Source organism: Sciurus carolinensis, chromosome 8 (assembly GCF_902686445.1).
Source record: "Sciurus carolinensis chromosome 8, mSciCar1.2, whole genome shotgun sequence".
In the NCBI taxonomy this organism is placed as follows: domain Eukaryota; kingdom Metazoa; phylum Chordata; class Mammalia; order Rodentia; family Sciuridae; genus Sciurus; species Sciurus carolinensis.
The window spans coordinates 312,483-333,076 of record NC_062220.1 but is presented as its reverse complement, the minus strand read 5'-3'; the positions used below and the strand labels follow the sequence as shown (position 1 = coordinate 333,076).

The window sequence follows — 20,594 nt, the reverse complement described above, 5'->3', positions numbered from 1 at the left end:
GCAGAGGCCAGTCCATCTGGAACTAGCAAAGAACCACATGGACAAGAATGCAGCCTTCGTTGTTAGAACTGCGTGCAGGACGAGTTTGAACACCACACAGCTCTTTAGAAGTATCCCAATACTCACTGGTTCTTGGGCTTTTCATTTATAAGTGGCTATTTCAAGAGCCAAGGAAAATGAGAGAGAATATATCAAATTTGAAGAAAGTAAATCTGTTAACAAATTTCCAATTCTGTTCACTAAGTAAAAAAATTCTGCTTCTTGCTAATACATATTCATAAACATTTGCTTATGTTTCACAAAACAGAATTTAAAGTGGCAAAAACATCGTAGAGAAAGACTGGGATACCAGAATAACAGAAAACATGTTCCCAAGTCATATAAGAACGCACGAACATGTATCCATGTATCAGTTTCAAATCTCATCCTCCAACTAAAAAAAGTGGTACTCAAATCTTAAGTTCCAACTGTAAAACAAGCTTTTATGTTTGTTGTTTGTATTACCTCTATGAAGCAGAAGTAATCATTATAGCATTACTCAAGTTTGTTGTACTTAAGAGTCAACACACCCCCTAAATCTCTTTTTAGATGTTATCATTAAAAAGAACAAAAGTTCTTCAGTAGTGCAAAATAATACAAATAAGAAATAAAAAATAAAAAGAACAAAAGCCTATTTTAGGTCCTAATAAGCTGTTGATATTCATTTTACTTAGAAAAATTAAACTAAATATACAAAGACAGAACACTTAACTAATCCAGGAACTGAACATCCAGTATCATATTCAGTGCACAAGAACCCTTTGATCATCAAGGCTTCTACCTAGCAGATGAGCAGCAGATAAGGAGGGATCGGGACTCGGGGGACTCCAAAGTCCTTCCTGTTACACCCTGCTGAAGTATAAAGAATGAAATGAACTTACAAACTGGTCAAAAATTTCTACTTTAGTATTTTCTTGTTTCTGAGCATTAAAAATATAATTTGGAATAACATCTAAAGTTGAAGTTAAAGAAAAGGCTTTCTTCAAACAATGCTCCCCTTGAAGACCAATACTAACAATCAGGGCTGGGGAGATAGCTCAGTTGGTAGAGTGTTTGCCTTGTAAGCACTAGGCCATGAGTTCAAATCCCAGCACCACAAAAGAAGAAGGTGCCAATACTAACAATCAGCATTTATGCGGGGTTTTTCTGTTCATAAATTCCACACCTCAAGCAGACAGCAATACACTACAAATGGCACAGCGGGTTCTGCCCAAGGCAGAAGGCAGGGCTCAAAACCCCTTCAGTACAAGTGGGCTGAAGCATGCAGCACAAAGTAATCCTGTCCACTTCTCTTTACTAGGAAAATTTAGGGTCTGTTTAGATAGGTACCATCAGGGAAATGCTGATGAGATAAAATGCTTTAAGTAAAACTTAAAGGTATACAATGATCATTTAAAAATCAAATTCATTAGCTCATATTCTTCCTCATTCCAAGGATTTGAGCTTTGCTCATCTCTAAATACCTTTAGGCACTGTGTGAAAACAAGCCCCACAAAATTCTTACTTTCAGCAATGTTCAGAGGAAGGACTTTCTCACTATCGGGGACCACACTGGAGGAGCTGAAGAAGGACCCCAGGCTCCTGCCACAGCACAGCTGATGTGCCCTGGGACAGGGAGGTGGTAAGGGTGGGTCTGAAAGACAGGGTCATTAAGGACTGGTCATCTGAACACACCAAACCTCCTACAGTATCGGGGAATTCTACATAAGTCTAAAAACTGAAAAATTGAAGCAGGGAGCTTTGTTTCCATGTCTAAAGTCAACATTTTCAAAAATAGAATAGGTAAGACAAAATGAGCATAACAGTAAGTTTTATGAAAACATTAGATGACTGTTTTCTATGAGTTATATCACAAGAGTAAGTCATTTTGTAGGAGATCTGAGCAATCGAACTAAAGGTCTGTAAATATTTAAATTGCTTAATATTGTTTAGTCTGCATACAAATTAATCTTAAAATCTATGTAAATGGGGAAAAGACTTGTAGAAAGTTAGAATTTTTTAGAAAATGTTGGTTCATAACTCAAAGCAACCAAAAGGAGTAAAAAGTTCCAATGTCTAGGATTTAGACACTATTGTTTCTGACAGGACAACACAGATGTGTGACCTCCTCTCTTTTCATATCCAAACTTCTGTACCAATTTCCTAGCCTCAAGACCCTCAATTTCGGTCTGCCCCTCTCGGTCTTCTCCAGAGAGCTGAGTCAGTATCTGTGGAAAATAGAAACAAGGACAAGAAATCTTAATGTGAAGTGCTATTTTTCCCAAGATACTGGGATTTTTGTTCAGGTAGTTGCTTCTGTATAGAAAAGAGGATTCAATGTGAAAAGGCTGCAGAGAAGTGTTTCTCTGAAAATATGCGAATCTTGGAATGAACAATCAGTGTCCAAATAGTTACTGTCCATGCTAAAAATGAAGTGTACAAAGGAGCTGTTTCACCTACTTATAGTCTACATAAATCGCAGGTAATCGTTCACATAGTAAAGAAACAACTGATCTGCTGGAAATCCACAAGATCATACATTTCTTGGTAGTTCTGTCAGCTTTATGTGGATGTTGGTTACTGCAACAGTATAATTTGACACACCAAATAGAAGGCTGCCTCCTAACAGGAGACATTTTCAAAATTCTCTGCTAGGTGCTTTTTATGCTAAGGAGAAATTACACTAGGGAATGTGAAAAAGCACTAACACCCTGACGCCCTTGCCGAGACCACAGTCACTCCCTCTTCTCCCCACACATCACACGAGGTCTACCAGAGTCAGAGTAAGCTGGTGACTCTCCCCTGTCATTGTAAACTGACAGTTTGGAACGCAGGCTGGCTGCTGAAAGGAATGCTGGTGGAGCCGGTGGCGAGCCACAGCTTGAGACACCAGTGCCCTGGGCGCTAGCCTCCTGGTTGAACGAGGGGCAGTGGCAGCAGGGACCAAGTGCCTGGCTATAGAATGTCTGCGTAAGAAGTGTCTGTCTTCAATGATTTGTTTCTATTTCTTTGTTATATGAATGACCATTATCTATTCTTGTAGATTAGGGAAGAATAAAAGAAAACTTTGAAAACTAGGTCAATCCCAGTATACCTTGTATAAAAGCTACTTAGATTTTATTTGAAAACCAATTCTTTTTGTTTGTTTGTTTTTGTTTTTTGGTACCAGGAATTGAACCTAGGGGTACTCTACCATTGAGCTACATACAGCCCCAGTCCTTTCTATTTTTAGCATTTTTGGTACCAGGGATTGAACTCAGAGGCATTTAACCACTGAACCACATCCTCAACCATTCTTATTTTTATTTTGAAACAAGGTCTCATTAAGTTGCTTAGGGCCTCACTAAGTTGCTCAGAGTGGCCTCAAATTTGTAATCCGCTTGCCTCAGCCTCAGGGATTACAGGCATATACTACTACATGTGACCCAATTCTTATTTCTGATTTGCTAAGAGAATGTACATTGAATTTTGTGTCATATTTGACATACTCCATTCTTCCACCCATTTATCTTGGAGCAGGGGGCTTACATTTCATTGCAGGTGTGGGATGGAAGCTAGGACCGATATTCAATGCAGAGTCAAAACAGGGACACCTCATAGTCCAGAGTCAAGAGATAGCAAGACAGCTCTTCAAAAACACCAAGACTGAGAGTTACTTGATGACATTTTCCCAAAGTGAAAGTATATTCTGACAAAACTCAAGTCCCCAGACATCCTTCTGCCACTGCTCACAGAAAAGTCAAACAGATTATTCAATAATCTTGATATAAGTTGAGGTTTTGGCATGAATTACATCACAAATTAAAATGAGTCCAAGAGGAGGAGGTCTGTCTTCTTTCTCTTCTTCACTGAAACGTGTAAGACAATCTGGTTGGTTTTTATCTTAATTCACACCACATACTGCTATCAAAGGGACACACCTGTGTTTTGACTGAAATGGCCCAAGAAGACAGATGAGCAACTGCGGCCTGGAGTTCACGTCACGTCTGACTGTCCCTCATCAATTCAGCCCTGTTCTAACGCACACACAACACTGAGACTGAGAGGGCAGCAACATGGTGGTTTCAGAAGTCACCTCGGGCTTACAGTTTTACTGTAAATTTTCATTCTCAAGTAGTAGCTTTATATTATTTCCTGAGGGATTAACAACAACCTCTCACACAGACAGCAAATATCTCAGGAGCTGTGTGAATGAATTGGACACTCTAAAGTCTATTGCTTCCAATCTTTTTAATCCTTTATTTGTATACAAAGAAACAGTATGTAATCTGACTCATGAAAACACGAGGACTTTTTTTCTGAATAAGATCATTTATCTTTTCTGGATGTTTAACATCATGATCCCAGTACATCTATCCCAATAATGGTTGTTTGCCACACTGTTGTTAGTAACTATGATGTCAATACGGAAATTTTTTTAAAAAGCCTATAATTTTGGTATTACAGATATAATCCAGGGAGAATAAGCATGGTTTACTCTATCATTTGCTGTTTTCCATACAAGATACTGAATAATGACAGGAAACCTCAGGAGGAAAAATTACATAATTTTGTATGTCTCCTGATCAAATTTCTGAGCTTCTTCACTTTTTCTTGGAAAAATCTACTAATGTATTCATTATACATAAATCAATAATTAGATCATAAGATCATGGCGATAAAATTAAAAAAAAAAACAAAAACAAAAAACCGGTATCTGGTGTTTGTCCTGGCTCCTGACACAGAACTCTCAAGTCCTTTGGAATTTTTGGGGTCACAGTTCTAATCAGAGGACTCTTCGTGGGTCCTTGGATAGTCTCAGGAGGGGGCTGCCCACCAGAACCACCAAGGCAGGGCCAGAGGGTTGGGAGGTCCAGCTCTACCCGACCTCCAGGACGGGCGGGTCTGGAGCTCCACCAGTGGACAGCACCGCAGTCAGTCCTGCCTGCAAACTGACACCTGCATGGAAACCTGGGTGACAGGTTCAGGGAGCTTCCCAGAGGGCGAACACCGGGGTGAAGGGTAGCAGTGTGCCCAGAGAGGGCAAGGACGCTCTGCACCGCACCCCCACACCTGTCCCCATGCTTCTCTTCCACCCGGTGCTGCTGCCTTGCATCCTTTGTGATAAACCAGGGAGGTAATAAAGTGCTTCCCTCAGTTCTGTGGGCCGTTCCAGAAGTGAGAGAACTTGAGGGGGATTTGTGGGAGTTGTGAATTTGAGGCTGGATGGGAAGAAGTGTGGGTAGCCGGCGCAGCCCATTTGCAGCTGGCTTCTGAAGTGGGGGCGGTCCTGGGGGGTCAAGCCCTTCACCTGTGGATCTGACGTAACCCCGGGTGGCGTCAGTAACCACAGAGTTACTGAATTAGTTTTGGGTGAAATAAAGTCTGCACATGTGATGTCAGAGGTGTTCTGAGCTCAGAATCATCCTCAAGGATTTAAAACAAATAATTATAGAAGTTGCAAAAGCATAGAAAGGCCTGTGTGCCCTCCACCCAGTTTCCTCAAGGGCTCTATCTTACACAACCACACCAAAACCAAGGACGGACACTGGCACCTGCCTCCATCACATGGCCCTGCGTCACTGCCACCAGAGCCAAGACACACACCCACCCGCTGCCACACCTTCCCAGCCCCGTGACCACTCAGAGCTCATCTCTATGACGTGGGCAGTAAGCACGGTGTGTAAGAGGACCACACTGCATGGCCCTGGGAGACAGTGCCTGCTGCTTTCCAATGCCCAGTGGTACTTCGTGGTGCAGCTACAACACGGTTTAACCACTCGCCTACTAAAGGGCACCTTGGTTGTATTGTTTTTCACATTACAAATATACAACAACTACTTGTGTAAAGGTTTTTCTGCAGATATAAATTTCATTTCTCCAAGAAATGTCCAGGAGTGTGACTACTAAATCCCATGCTAAGGGTGTGTTTACCACAAAACTACTTTCCAGAGTGTCTGTACCATTTTGTGTCCCCTCCAGCAGTATGTGAGAGATGTTTTCCTGCCACTATCTTACATTTTAGCCATTCCAGCAGGCATGTAGTGATAATTCACCACAGTCTTTTTAAAAATACATTTTAAAATGTACATAACAAAATTAAAATTTACCATCTTAGACATTTTAAGTGTACAATCGAGTGGTATTAAAAATATTCACTGTTGTGCAACTATTACCACAATCCACCTGGAGAACTTTTCCATATTCCTAAAAAGAAACCCTTTTTACTACAGTGCATTTATTTTACTCAGATATTTCCAAACACAATGGAACCAAATAAGTAACATCAGAGGCCCAGAAGTCAATGAGGAGTTTAATTTAGAATTCCCCGTATCAGATTACACAGGCCTTCAGTGATCCATGCAGTCCTTGAAGAACACCTGGTGCAGTCTGACGATACTGCCCTGCCTTCAGACACAGACACGCACAGGACGCAGCCCAGCCTTCAGACACAAACTCACGCACAAGCCTCCACACTCTGCATCCACGTGCACACACAGCACAACTGGAAATGCAGAAGAGTCACCCTGGGGAGAGGATGTGAGGGCCCAGAGCACTGACACTGTGGCTGCTCTCCCTTGGGGTGTGCACGAGTTGAGAAATCCAGAAATATGCAGCTGAGAAACAGAAGCCAGCAGGATTGAGGGACATCCTGAGACTTGGAGACCAGAACTGGAATCTAGGTCATCTGCGGAGGTCTGAGAAGCTCACTGATACTCACAGACCTCTCCCAACAGGAATCTGCCAAACTCTTCATCTCCCTCTAATCAGCAAAAATAGAGCCTTAGGCCTACTTCTCATAGGGAGACACCACAACTAACTCTCGGGTGCCATTGCAGATTCAGTAACTGGACAGACACAGGTAGTAGAATCTCCCTGGGTTGAGGCAGCCTGCTCCCATCTGCCTTTCAGAGGACGGCCAGCCTTTCCAGAGGTGCAGAACATCCTTCAGAAAGGAAGGGCAACGTTCACAGCCACTTCTCTGAGACTGCTGACTTTGCCACAATGTAAATATGCCTGCCACAGCCAATTTCAAGCTACCAAACTATCTCACTGAATGCAGAATTGGAAAGAAACACAGAAAATCATGTGAAAGTGGTATTAGTCATTAGAGAAATGCAAACCAGAACCACCATGAGATACCACTTCACTTGGATGGATACATTAAAACAAAAACAGGAGTTGGCAGGGATGTGGAGGAACCCTAACCTTCATAGTTGCTGGTAAGAATGTAAACAGTGCAGACACTGTGGGGAACAATCTGGCATTCCTGAAGATGTTAAACCTAGTGTACACCTGAGAACTGGAAACAGATGTTCAAACAAAAACAAGGACAGGATTTTAATAGCAGCACCATTCAAACAACCAAAAGATGGAAGCAGCCAAAAGACCATCCATGAATGAATGGACAAACTGGTGAATCCAGAAAATGGGATATTATTCAGTCTTCAAAATACATTAAGTACTGGTTCATGTTTTGTGATAAACTTAAAAAATATGCTAAGTGAAATAAGCCAGACACTAAAGTCACATGTCATGTGAAATATCCAGAGTAGGTACATCCCAAGAGGCAGACAGAGAGCAGTGGCTGGCACTCACGCGGAGCTGTCCCGCACCTGCAAACTGCCCTCCTGGCATCAGCATCTGTGCTTCAGCCCAGGAGGTCCTCTCGCACTTTCCGCCACACCTCTCCCTCTTCCGGGCCTCACAGGGCTGCCCCAGGGAGGTGTGGCACCCTTCCTTCCTCTGGCCATCTGGCATTACGCCACCTCTCCTGCTAAACCCCGTCTAAAACTTTGCTTCATACACAGAGTCACTCACTCCCTTATTTCTCCCAGTATAAAATCACAACTGAACTCAAGTTATTAAGAAAAGAACACTTCGTATCACCTACTGGATATAGTCTAAGGTCTTCATATATATGGAAAAACATACCTAGAAGTAGTATTATCATTTTGTATCAGATTACAAATTCTTACTTTTAAAATCCTAGTACTCAGAAGCTAAGGTAGAAAGCATTAACATACCTTATACACTCACATGCTAGGCATTTAAGTACTTATAGTAGAAAGGAAACAAATCAATAATCTATGTAGGCAGCTTTCTTTTAGTAAAACGAGTACTTAATAATTCACTGTTTCAAGAGCCTGCCTAGGTTAAATGAGCACAAACCACATGCAAAAGCACTATGCTAGATGCTACAGCAGATATAATTATTAAAGTTTAAATGCTTTAATAAATATATAAACAAAGTTTTATAAGAAAAGAGAAGGTGAGAGTATCACTCAGATTAATGATTTTAGCAGTTGGACACTTGGTATCTCAACGTGAGCTGCATAATCCAAAACCAGGGTGCAAGGTGTTCTCCAGTCACCAGCCCAATGATTCCTACACCAATGATTTATTTCCCACAGATCTACATTACTCTGGGAAACCTAAATCACATCAATTCCTCAGATGTAAACAGAAGGAAGCAACTCCACTTTTAACACAGGCTAAAATAGAACTATATTGCACCTGACCCAGAAATAGGATGTGCGTTTTCAAGTCCTATGTTAGTCACTGAGCAACACTCATTCACACAGGAAGGAAAAGAATATCAGAATAAACTGTAGGATACAATGCACTCACATATAGTTCCAACTCTTATCCACTGCATCAGGGTGGGGGGTGGATGTGGGGCAGGAGAGATTGCCAGGTCCTCGGGCAGTACTTGTGGTAAGGAAGCAGAAGACAGGAAAACTGGTCAAAGCAAGGATGCAGGGTCCTTGGAATTATTTTAGGGATATACAGGGGAAAAGGGAGAGAAAGTGAATTGTAAGGCATGCTTTCAGTGTTAAAAATAACAAAGCATTATGGTAGATAAATTCTTAGCAACAACACAAAATAAACAAACTGCAGTGAAACAGAAACAAAGAAAAATTCCAAGGTTCAACAGCTCCACTCCAATCCAGTGGGGGCGGGAGGCGGGTAAAGACAACACTGCAGGAAAAGTGACTCAGGCCCAGCACTGAGAGGGCGCTGGGACATCAGGCACAGCAGCCTCAGGTGGCTGCGCAGGTCACGCCTGTCTGCCCACCCGTGTCCACGGTTTCACTGGTCTCTCCCCATTCCAGCCTTCCTGATGAGGAAGGCATGTCAGCAGGTGTGCGTGACCCAGCCAAGGGCACAGTTAGCATGGGAGTGGCCTCAGAGGCGCCACATCTGGGATCGGGCCTGCCTGAGCTACGCGGCCTCCAGGGTCTGCCTTCATAATCAGAAACACAGCCCAAAGACACTGATGCTGGTCACAGGGGCCGCCGCAGTCAGGGAAGGACAAGACGATCCATCAAGGCTCAGAAGTCTCAAAGCAGTTGTCACTTTATCCTGCTAAAACCACTACTTGGACTAATAACATTCCTGCTAACAGATCTTAACATCCCACATGGAGGAAGAAGAGCAATCTTGAGGCTGTGACTCGCTGGAGGAGGAATGCTTCCCCTACAGGTTACTTCCATAAGAAGAGATGTGGATAGGGCTGGAGCTGTGGCTCAGTGTAGAGCACTTGCCTAGCACGGGTGAGGCACTGGGTTTGACTCTCAGCACTGTATATAAATAAATAAAATAAACGTCCATTGACAAATAAAAAATATTTCAAAAAAAGGAAGAGATGTGGATAAACCTACAAAGACTTTTAACATCTTACCATTCAAAAACAAACACTGTCTCTACAATTAGACTTTTTCTTATACATTATCACTCTACTCTAATGATTCAAAATAGTTCATGTAGTCTCTCCATACAGATCTACCAAATAGCTTAATATGCATCTGTAACTTAAAAACATCAGATTAAATATCTCATTCTATTTTTATCTTTTCTCACCATATATCTAATAATTTCCCCTCCCCTTGGTACCAGGGATTGAACCCAGGTGTGCTTGACCACTGAGTCACATCCCAGCCCTTTTTGTATTTTATTTAGAGACAGGGTCTCACTAAATTGCTAAGACTGGTTTTGAACTCACGATGCTCCTGCCTCAGCCTTCTGAGCCACTGGGATTACAGGCGTGAGCCACCGAACCCAGCTACCTAACAATCTTTTTTTCAATTGTGTCCATCAGACATCATTTAAATAAAGAATAATACTTTCATAAGATAAGTAATATTGCAATAATGATAGTCATATTTCCAAAGAATGAGATAATGTTCAATGAAGAAAGGAAGATACTAACATACACATACAAACATGTCAAGGATTAATGGGTTGGGGCTGCAGCTCAGTGGCAGAGTACTTGCCTAGCATGTGTGAGGCACTGGGTTCAATCCTTAGCACCATGTAAAAATAAACAAATAAAATAAAGGCATTAAAAATATTAAGGGGGCTGGGTATGTAGCTCAGTTGGTAGAGTGCTTGCCTCTCATGCACAAGACCCTGAAGTTCAATCCCTAGCACCAAAAAAAAAAAAAAAAAAAAAAGGAAATATACCTAAATGTTACTAGTAGTTATCATATTAGTAGTCAGGATTCCAGGTGTTTTTCTGACATCTGAAAATTATATTCTTAAAGCCTATCTAGCCACACTATGACATAATAAATGAAAATACAACAGTATGTTCATTAAAAATAAAGGATCTGCACTATATGATTAAGCAAATTAAAAAAAAAAAACCTTCAAGTTCAATTTCAATAACAACTTTACAAATAAAAGAAAGCACCTGAACACCATCATGTTGGTGTTTCACTCTAGCCACTGGGGTCCTCACCAACACTCTTGTGCAGTTGCCAGGTGCTGGGCAGGACTCCAAGAGAGGGGCAGTACTGGTACTCACCTGATCACCTTGCTGTGATCCACTGAAAAGACACCTTACCAACCCACAGATCCAGTAGAAGTGATCATAAACTGCCCATCAGAGAAACAAGCAAAGGTGGCAGGGCACAGAATCAGACCAGACCCATGTGGGCCTGAGGGTGTGCTCACGACAGCGCACTGGCCTACACAAGCAAGGCCCTGCGTTCTGTCCCCAGCTCTGCACAAACAAAAGAAAATAAAAGGACATGACCCACATGCACTAGATCACCAAGCCCTAAGGTTTTAATTCTCAAGAAACTACTTGTTTTAAAAGGAACTGATATAAAGAGCTGAGTCGTTACCTTAGTAATGTACAAAATGCCCTAAGTGCTTGCTTCGCAACACGTACATGAGACTTGGAATGATACAGGGATGGGTGTGGCCCCTGCGGAAGGATGACATGAAAATTTGCAAAGTGCTCCATATTTTTCAGCACACTATACTGATGCATGCATACCCACACTCGGAGCAGCAAGATCCACAAAAACTAAACCGTGGAACCAGCCTGGGTTCTGTCAGTGGACGAATGGATAAGGAAAACGTGGTATAGACACACAATGGAGTTTTATTCAGCCACAAGGAAAAATGAAAATACGTCATTTGCAGGAGAATGGATGGAACCTGAGAACCACGTGTTCAGTGAAATAAGTCAAACTCAGCAGGTCAAGGGACGTATGTTTTCTCTCATGTGAAAGCTAGGGAGAAACAAGGAAAGGTGTGGGGGGAATCTCATGAAAACTCAAAGGCAGATCAGTAGAGCAGAGCAAATGGCGGGGGAGGGAGAGGAAGTAGATACTGGGGAAGGATATCGGTCAAACTGTATGGTTACATCACATGCACAAATGGATACTTAATAGTAAGTCTCACCACTGTGTGTAATCAAAATTTATCAATAAAGGTGAAAAAAAATAAAAATACCCCAAATAGCATATTTTAAAAAATGAACAAACTACTTCATCAACTGAAAGACCAAATAAAGGTTCCTTATGATGTAGCTATGAATCCAGAAAATACTAACGTTCTAAACCAGATTTTACTGAAAAAATGATTTTCAGTACAGCCAGTCAGTACAAACTGAAAAATTCCCAATATTCCCATTAACTTATAATTTCCCACCAACTACCATTGTGGGTAGTTTGGCATGGATGATATTTTTGACATACTTTTCCTGGATTAAAGAAAAATGTACCTCATTTGTGTACAATGAATCAAAATGCAGTCTGTAAAAAATAAATAAATAAAATTTTTAAAAAAAGGAAAAATGACTTATGTGTCACTTAAAAAAAAAAAAAAAGGAGCAGGTGCAGTGACACAGCTCGGGAGCCTGAGGCAGGAGGATCTCAAGTTCAAAGCCAGACTCAGCAATTCATCAACACCCTGTTTCAAAATAAAAAATAAAAATGGGTTAGGGATGTGACTCAGAGGTTAAGTACCCCTGGGTTCAATCCCTGGTACCAAAAAAAAAAAAAAAAAAAAAAAAAAAAAAAAAAAAAAAAAAAAAAAGGAGAAAAGCAGAGAGTAGTGCAGAGATAATATCAAAGGATACAAAACTTCAGTTGGTAGGGGAAAAAAATGAAAAAGAGCAGAGAGAAGAGATAATACCAAAGGACACAAAATTTCAGTTAGTAGGACTACTGTTCAAAAGTTCTATTGTGCAACATCAGAACTACAATTAATAACAATGTTATATATTCTTGATTATAGTGAAGTGATTTTAAAGAGCTCTCTCAAAAAAATAAGTATGTGAGGTAATGCATGTTAGCTCAATTTAGCCATTTGCGATATATACAATTTTTTAAAAAATGTACAAAGATATAGTTTTGTTAATTAAAAAGTAAAAATAATTTGCAAAAAAAAAAAAAAAAAAAGGCCCCAAATCACCACTATGACTTTAAAATTGGGGTTATATACAGATTTTTCTGTTGCCAGCTAATACTCTTCCTGATTTTAAGGCCTTGTCTTCCTCATACTTGTGTCACCAGCACAATGCCTGAGGCATAGCATAGGGTCACAGGAGACTGCTCGAGTGAGTGAGTGTATCCGTAGACACTTATGTTTAATTTAAGGCCTCACGGAATGCTGGCTCAGTACATGACTGAACCCACAGACACTCACTTTCTATTCGTACACATGAATTGGGCTAGTTCCTTAAAATGTGATCTATTCAAGTAAAAATTCACCAAAATTGCCTGTAGGTCTTTTAAAATAGGTTAGAAAAGGAAATAATGAAAAATCAATGACAGGGGAAAAGACATGAGAAAACCTCTGTAAATAAAACAAGCTTAATGGAAATATGATCCTTGCAGAAGATGATTATGGGCATAGTGACTGTTTCTGTAAGAACCAAGCCCCACCCAGTTCCAAAGAACACCAGGTGACTCAGTGTGGAAGGCACAATAAGATCACTGAGTGTTCACTGAGTGTGAAAGGACTACTGGAGGAAGAGGGCGGGGTACTTCCAGCACCAAGAGGCACAGAACACAGTCCTGCAGAAATTCTCTGGCACCTTTTCTCGTGGCTGAAGCAAAAAGAGAGCCATACTGCATTACCAGTCCTTTCCCTCCTCCGATTTCACAAATGCTTAGATTTGAATACAGCACTCTTTCCCTCTCCTTCCATGTTCAAACACTGCATCTAAGAAACTTGGGAGTATTTATCCTTAGGTATTAGTCTCTGCTAACCAGGAGAACTGCCTTGGGAGCCCTAGACTGACCAGCGGGAGCACTTCTATACTGAAGAGCCCAGGTGGGGCCCAGTGGGAGCACTTCTATACTGAAGAGCCCAGGTGGGGCCCAGTGGGAGCACTTCTATACTGAAGAGCCCAGGTGGGGCCCAGTGGGAGTACTTCTGTACTGAAGAGCCCAGGTGGGGTCCAGTGGGAGCACTTCTATACTGAAGAGCCCAGGTGGGGCCCAGTGGGAGTACTTCTGTACTGAAGAGCCCAGGTGGGGCCCAGTGGGAGCACTTCTGTACTGAAGAGCCCAGGTGGGGCCCAGTGGGAGCACTTCTATACTGAAGAGCCCAGGTGGGGCCCAGTGGGAGCACTTCTATACTGAAGAGCCCAGGTGGGGCCCAGTGGGAGTACTTCTATACTGAAGAGCCCAGGTGGGGCCCAGTGGGAGTACTTCTATACTGAAGAGCCCAGGTGGGGACCAGTGGGAGCACTTCTCTCCTATGCCTAAGAGCCCAGGAGGGGCCCAGCGGGAGTACTTCTCTCCTATGCCTAAGAGCCCGGGTGGGGTCCAGTGGGAGCACTTTTCTCCTCATCCCTGAGAGCCTGAGTGGGGTCCAGCAAGAGTACTGCTAAGCCCAGCATAAGCTGCAGCTCAGTTCCACCGTCCACTGGGAAGGAATCATCACTTTCTCAGAGTCCCTTCTGAGAAGGCCCAGAAACCCACCTTTTGATTGCCCTCCTGCACCCTGCTGCCATACTGGGCTCTGGGGCCCATGGAACATGCCATGATTATTTTGCTGTTCCCTAAGAATTCCATACATAAATATTTATGCATCCCTTACCATTAATCCCTCCCTGACCCTTTCTTTGATCCCATGACATTCTGGGGCAACCACCACAGGCCTTCTATGTGTTTGCCACATCTGCCCTGAAAGGGATGAATGTGAAACAGGATGATCTCTTATACTTTGTCAAAGCTATAGAACCAACTAGATGCCCTTCAGTAGATGAATGGGTAAAGAAAATGTGGTACATATACACATGGAATATTATTCAGCCATAAAAAAGAATGAAATTATGGAGACGTTCATGTCAAATGAAATAAGCCAATCCCAAAAAACCGAAATTGTTTAAAATGTAAATATCATTACATTTAAATTTAAGCTAAAGTTTATAAGCAAAAAGCATTTTGCACTGACTGCCTTTTCACTCTTTCATTTATTTATTTATTTAGGCAGGGCTGGGGATCAAACCCAGGGCCTTATACACACTAGGCAAGCACTCTACCACTGAATTACATTCCCAATGCCATTCTTAGTTTTATAGGAAATTCAGTGTCTCTATTTCTTAACCGTGCTATTGAGATATAACTTACATATTATTCAAGTCACTCATTTTAACTGTACAATTCAATGTTTTTAGTATATTCACAATATCTATTTCAAGAATAAGTGCTGTGACCAAAAATTCAGAGTAAAGGCCAGAGATTCATCAGGCCAAATGATAACACTAAAACACAAGTCTGTTTTCCATAACTCTTTCTTCATAGAATTTATAAATTATGTAAATATATGTATATCTTAATGTATATATTTTATAAATTATATTTGACCTGTTCTCCCATGTTCAAATTTATAATGAGAATAACATTAATCTGAACTAGAAATATTACTAAAACCAGAGCATATAGGCCAGTGGACATGCATATCTTAAATTAAAATTGTTTTTTCAATTTAAACAAGAAACAGGTATTTACTCCTTTAACTTGTTCTAACTCAGTGAAACATTTAGACACATACACAAAGCAATCAGACTGTCACGGTCCTTTCCTTCCTGCATCATGGCCACAATGTGGGTGTGAGCAAGAAACTCAGCAGCACCTACACCCTGTTTGCAGTTCCTCAAACCATAGAATCACTCTGGGATGCAAGTGCTAAGGTAGGGCTCAAATTAAAAACAACCAAGTTCTGACTCCTCAATAAGCTATGTCAATCATTTTCTAGTATAAGTCTTCATAAAAAGTTATGAAAGTATTATTAAGTAAATGATTAAAAATGAAGAAAAAGCAGATGTTTCTCCTTTCCTTACACGGGACCACACAGAGTACATTCTTTTTATTCATTTTGTTCTTAGACTATACATACTATATTTTGACCAGAGTTAAATTCCCCAGAACCTTCTAGAAGAACAACGGGGAAGGAAGTTGTCCCCAAAGAAAGTCTGTACTCAACAGCATAGAAAAACATATCCAAGGAAGCCAACTCTGCTTTAATTCTCAATAATCCAAGTAAAAAAGAGCAGTTGTTTGAACAGTTAAATAATACTGTACATGACAGGTTTGGATTTCAACATACTCGTAGCCATAACATTAGCATTTATTGGCAATAGTAAGTGCAAGAAAGTCACATCTTATCCTACCAAGTTCTAATAACATAAATACACCAGTGGAAAATTGTCTTTATTTTTATTTATCTCTATAAAAACTCTTCAAGAATATTCTTTGCCCAGAGCCTAATTTCCTGGGTTCTATTACATAGGGTAGAGCCCTCCTCAATCCTTCAAGCCTTCCAGGCCTTTTCCCTACTTTTGGAAAAAGAATGGAAGACTGAATAATAACTGTCTGTATCAAAGCTATAGGACGTTAAGTAAGAGCCACTTTTCATGCCCTGATAGTCTCAACACAGGAAGAAAACATATTTTTCTAAAAGCATTAATATTCTTTAAGGATGTCATTTCAATGTCCAGCCAAAATTTTTACTTTACTAAATAAAAAGGAAAACTGTGAGTGTATTCAAAGACGAATGTAGGAAGTCAGTACCATATTAGTTCATGTTTTCTAAGCTTTCACTTCACTATGAATCAGTCGTCAATGACACTAGAAAACATGTTCCATCTCTAGGGTATACAAATACATCTGGTTCAATGAAAAATACCAGTCCAAAGTTCAGAAAGCCCAAGAACCCAGAGTAGAACTCAAAGTCTTAACTTTCCTTATGCCTGGCTTCTTCTACCGTTGATTTGCTCCTCAATCCCTGTGGCAGAACTTCAGGCATGCTTCCAGGTTATGCGACTCCCTGGTTTTATTATGAAAATAACACCTGGGTGATATATATATATCTCAATCCCCAAAAAAAAAAACTCTCTAAAGCCCTGGATATGATCACTGTCAAGTTTCACAAAAATCCTTAAAAGCAATCTACAGGGGCTGGGACTGTAGCTCAGTGGCAGAGTGTCTGCCACGTGTGAGGCACTGGATTTTATCCTTAGCACTGCATAAAAATAAAAACAAATAAAATAAAGGCATTCTGTCCATATATAACTTCAAAAAAATTTTTTAAAGCAATCTAGGCATGTTTAAGTATGCCCAAGTGTGACAGGAACTCAAATACAAATTTGGAATAAACAAGTGAAAAATTCTGGAGAAAATATAAATTCTTTATGAGTTGAACATTATGATTCACCAGTTTAAGTAACACAGATGAAAAATCCAAAAAAAGAATCTTCAGTTAATCATTTTTTTATTCCATAAAAATTAGTTCTTCATGTGGCAGCAATTTATTTAATTTCTAAGTGAAAATAGCTTTTTTCACAAAGCTTTTTTCTAAGCAAATTTGATATGTCCATCAATACATGGAGATGCTCAATAAGCATCTCTGAAGGTTATCACCACCCTTTCCTGCGAATTTCAGCATTACTTATGGTGATGCTTTGGTAATTTATCTACTACTCTATTTTTAACTACTTTTCTAAGAGGATCTAACTCAGATACTATGGACACACGGTGCAGGCATCAGTAGATGTGGCTCAGTGGTAAAGTGCTTGCCTATCATGCATGAGGCCCAGGGTTTTTTGATCTTGAGTACCACTAGCAAAAAAATAAATAAAAAGTCAATAACATAAGACACAAATGTCACTTTAAAGTCCTTTTGCACTTCTGAAGTGCATCCCTGTTCTCGATTTTTCTCACCTTGTTTACTCTAACTTCCTGTTTTCTACAGATCCCTAGTGTTTTCCTGCAGCTAGCTAAAAGCTGTACCACAGTAATTATTCTGATTTTCCAAAATACATCTTTCACGACGTACTGGCTGGATTTTAAGTTCCCAAAGTCTCTACTGTATTCTTATTGCAATTGCTATCTGTCATCATAAAATGACATCGTGTCCCTCTTGGTCTTGGGCACTCCTGCTTCTGATTTCTGTCTGTTGGCCACTCGCGACCGATGTTGCACGCCTTACCATCACAAGTGTCAGCTGGCTGGAAACGAAGCCTCCACGCCCTTTCCTCCAGCAACAGAAAACGACCCTCGGGAACTCACAGCTGGCTACTGCCACACAAGTTCACATCATGCCTAAAGCGAGCACCATTTATCTTAAAACAACAGTATTCTCTGCAGTCTGAAACCGACGCCAACTCATGGCTAAGAAAGAATTAAGGAGCGAGGAGAAAAAGACGAGGCCAACTCCACTAAATGCTATACTCCACAAATATGCAGAACACTGCTCGAGGTAAAATACTGTAAATCTCGTTCGTTCTTCCAAAATTTACTGCCATATATACATTCGCACTGAATTTAGGATGGCCCCATACAAAAGTGCTCAGGCTCACAACGGGGTACTTGCAAAAGGAAAAAGAAAGAAGCGGATCAACTTTTCTAACACCAGCAACCTCTCGGGGGACACTTACTGCTCTTCGCTAAGGGAACACAAGCTCTGCTCCCGTCGGCTGTCACTTTCCAACCCCAGGAGAGGAAACTCGGCGGGGCCGGACGCGCGGCCTGCGGGCCACGCGCGGCGCCCGCCACCGGCGCAGCCCGCGGGCGGGGACGCCTCGCGGGACCCGGGCGCCCGAGGCGGCGGCGGGCGGGGGCCGGCACTCACCCAGGCCGGCAGGTCGCAGGCGCGCACCCCCAGGCGCACGACGCGCTCCTCGTCCTCCAGCAGCGCCAGCGCGCGGCACAGGCGGCTGGCCTTGAGGCCGCGGCTCCGGCGGCACCAGGCGAGCAGCCCGAGCGCCAGCAGCACCCAGCTGAAGCTCAGCCCCAGGTAGCCGAGCGCGTACACCGGCAGCAGCAGCGCGAAGCTGCGCGCCAGCTGCGCCAGCAGCCCCGGCACGTCCACGCTCAGCGCGCCGACCGGCGGCTCGGGCGCCGGGCGGCCCCCGGTCTGGCCGGCGCCGGCCTCCGGGGCCTGTTCCCCGGCGCCGCTCATCGCCTGCCGCACAGCGCTGTCCTCTCGGACCAGGAGGGCGCGGCGCTCCCGCGGACCCGGACCCGCTCCAGCCAGCGAGCCAGCGAGCCAGCGCTCTGAGGGGACCGCCCTCCCCGCCTGGGGAAGGGGTCGGACGCTCGACGTCACCGCGTCGGCTCGGCCCCGCCCCCGCGCCAGCGCCCCTCCGCGGGGTCGGGCGGAGCCGCCTGAGGATGGGCGGTGCGTGGCGTCAACTCGCCACCCCTGCCCCGCCCCGCCCCCGCTGAAGGGTGGGCGGAACCTCCCGAGGACGGGCGGCGCTGACGTCATCGCGCCGGGCGGGGCGAGCTCTGCGGAGGGGCGCGGCCGAGGCAGGGCGTGGGTCCGGGAGCGGCCTCTCGGGCGGGCGGCCCCGGGCGCTGAGGTCCTCGCCTGGGGCTGCAGGGCCGGCCCCGGAAGCGCGCTGGCGGTCACTTCCTTGTCCCGGAGCGCAGCGGGCAGTTTGTGGTGCGGTCTGGTGGAGAGGGTTCGCCAGGAGCGCGGCGCTGGTCGGCCGCGGAAGGGGGCCTGGCGCGCGGGCGCACGGGCACCCCTGCGCGCGTGGGCGGGCGTCTCGGCCGGCCGCGGGGGAACCGGCCGGGCAGGGCCTCGAGCGGGGAGGGAAGTGATTGCCCTTTCCTTTCCTCCACCTTGTTTGCCTCCGCGCCAAATTACGGCATGTAAGTCGCACGTACGTAAAAGGGTGAGTCTCAGCCCTTCACCGATGTGCAGTTGCGCTCTTAAGGCCGCCTTTCGGTCCAGATCCGCTGTTTTGGTGCTGGGTACTGAACCCAGTGCCCTCTACCACTGGGCTGCACCCCCCGCCATTTCTGTTTTTTACTTTGAGACAGGGTCTTGCTAAATTTTCCAGGCTGACCCCAAACTTGTGATCTTCCTGCCTCAGCCTTCTGAGTTGCCAAGGATTACCGGCGTTCACTACCTTGTCTGGCTCCAGATTATTTTAATGCATCCAAGTGAGTGATTCCCTCATTAACACAGGGAGAGAGGAGCCCGTTTTCTGTGGTCTTTGCTCTAAACCTGAGTTGTGCATCCTGTAAGGTTGTGTGAACATAAACTACAAGGGGAAAAAGCATGTATTGTCTGCTCTCCAGTAATCGGCCTAGGGACCTAGGCTGTAAAACAGATTGAAGAAAAAGGTCAGCATTGGGAGCCAGTCAGCCTCCTGTGTAACCCGGACTGAGCTTTTACCCCGTATATCCTGTCTCCTGTAGCCTCTTCTGTCCCTGCTATCCTTCTGTGTAGACAGTTCCCCGAGAAGAGGCACAGCTTCTTGAAGTGAGTGTGTCATGAGTTTTCCAGTGCACCACTGTGAAATTTCAGCCTTTCTAGTTTCAAAGAGAAGTGCTACTTCTATATAAAATTTGATCCTTTCATTTTAAGATGCCCCTTCCCTCAGATTCTGTTTCATCATAGATGGTGGAGCATACAACCACAATTTTTCAAAACCATCTTGGAGCTCAGAAAACAATATTTCAAAGAGAAAGCCTTGGAAGTAGCCTTGGGACCAGTCTCTCTCAGACTTCCTGTCCTCCTGTGGCAGGCTCCTCTTCTCCCTCCGAAGACAAGCCATAGAATCTTTCCAAACAGTGCAGTTCATAGAAACTAGAACATCTTTTCCCCCGAAGTCATAAAGCCTGAAAATGTTAATCTTCACTGCTTATCTGTTGGAACTGGCCAGAAAGAAATTCTCTGACCTACTGTGTCTGATAAAGAGATCAGAAGACCCCCAATTCCAGAAGGGGTCCTTCCCCATACTCTGGAGGAAGGAATAGCACACAGATCAAGAAGAATCTGAACACTCAGGACTAACTGGGTTTCCCCCTCAGTTCTTTGCATTACACCCCTTT

At 43.4% G+C, this 20,594-nt stretch overlaps 1 protein-coding gene and 1 non-coding gene across 5 annotated transcripts in view; one reads left to right on the top strand and one right to left on the bottom strand.

Annotated features, from left to right (window-relative positions):
• Positions 1-18,832, bottom strand: part of Esyt2 (extended synaptotagmin 2) — an 80,350-nt gene extending 61,518 nt beyond the window's left edge. Inside the window, exon 1 of one of the 4 annotated variants that reach the window (XM_047562539.1) lies at positions 18,379-18,832. In XM_047562539.1, the coding sequence (XP_047418495.1) occupies positions 18,379-18,708 (330 nt within the window). In that variant the 5' untranslated portion in view covers positions 18,709-18,832. The remainder of the gene's footprint in view (positions 1-18,378) is intronic. The other 3 variants (XM_047562536.1, XM_047562537.1, XM_047562540.1) reach the window with 3 other exon arrangements.
• On the top strand, positions 11,155-11,257 carry LOC124992096 (U6 spliceosomal RNA). Its single transcript, XR_007110091.1, has one exon. It is a non-coding gene; the product is annotated as a U6 spliceosomal RNA (small nuclear RNA).
• Positions 18,833-20,594: the final 1,762 nt, after the last annotated feature.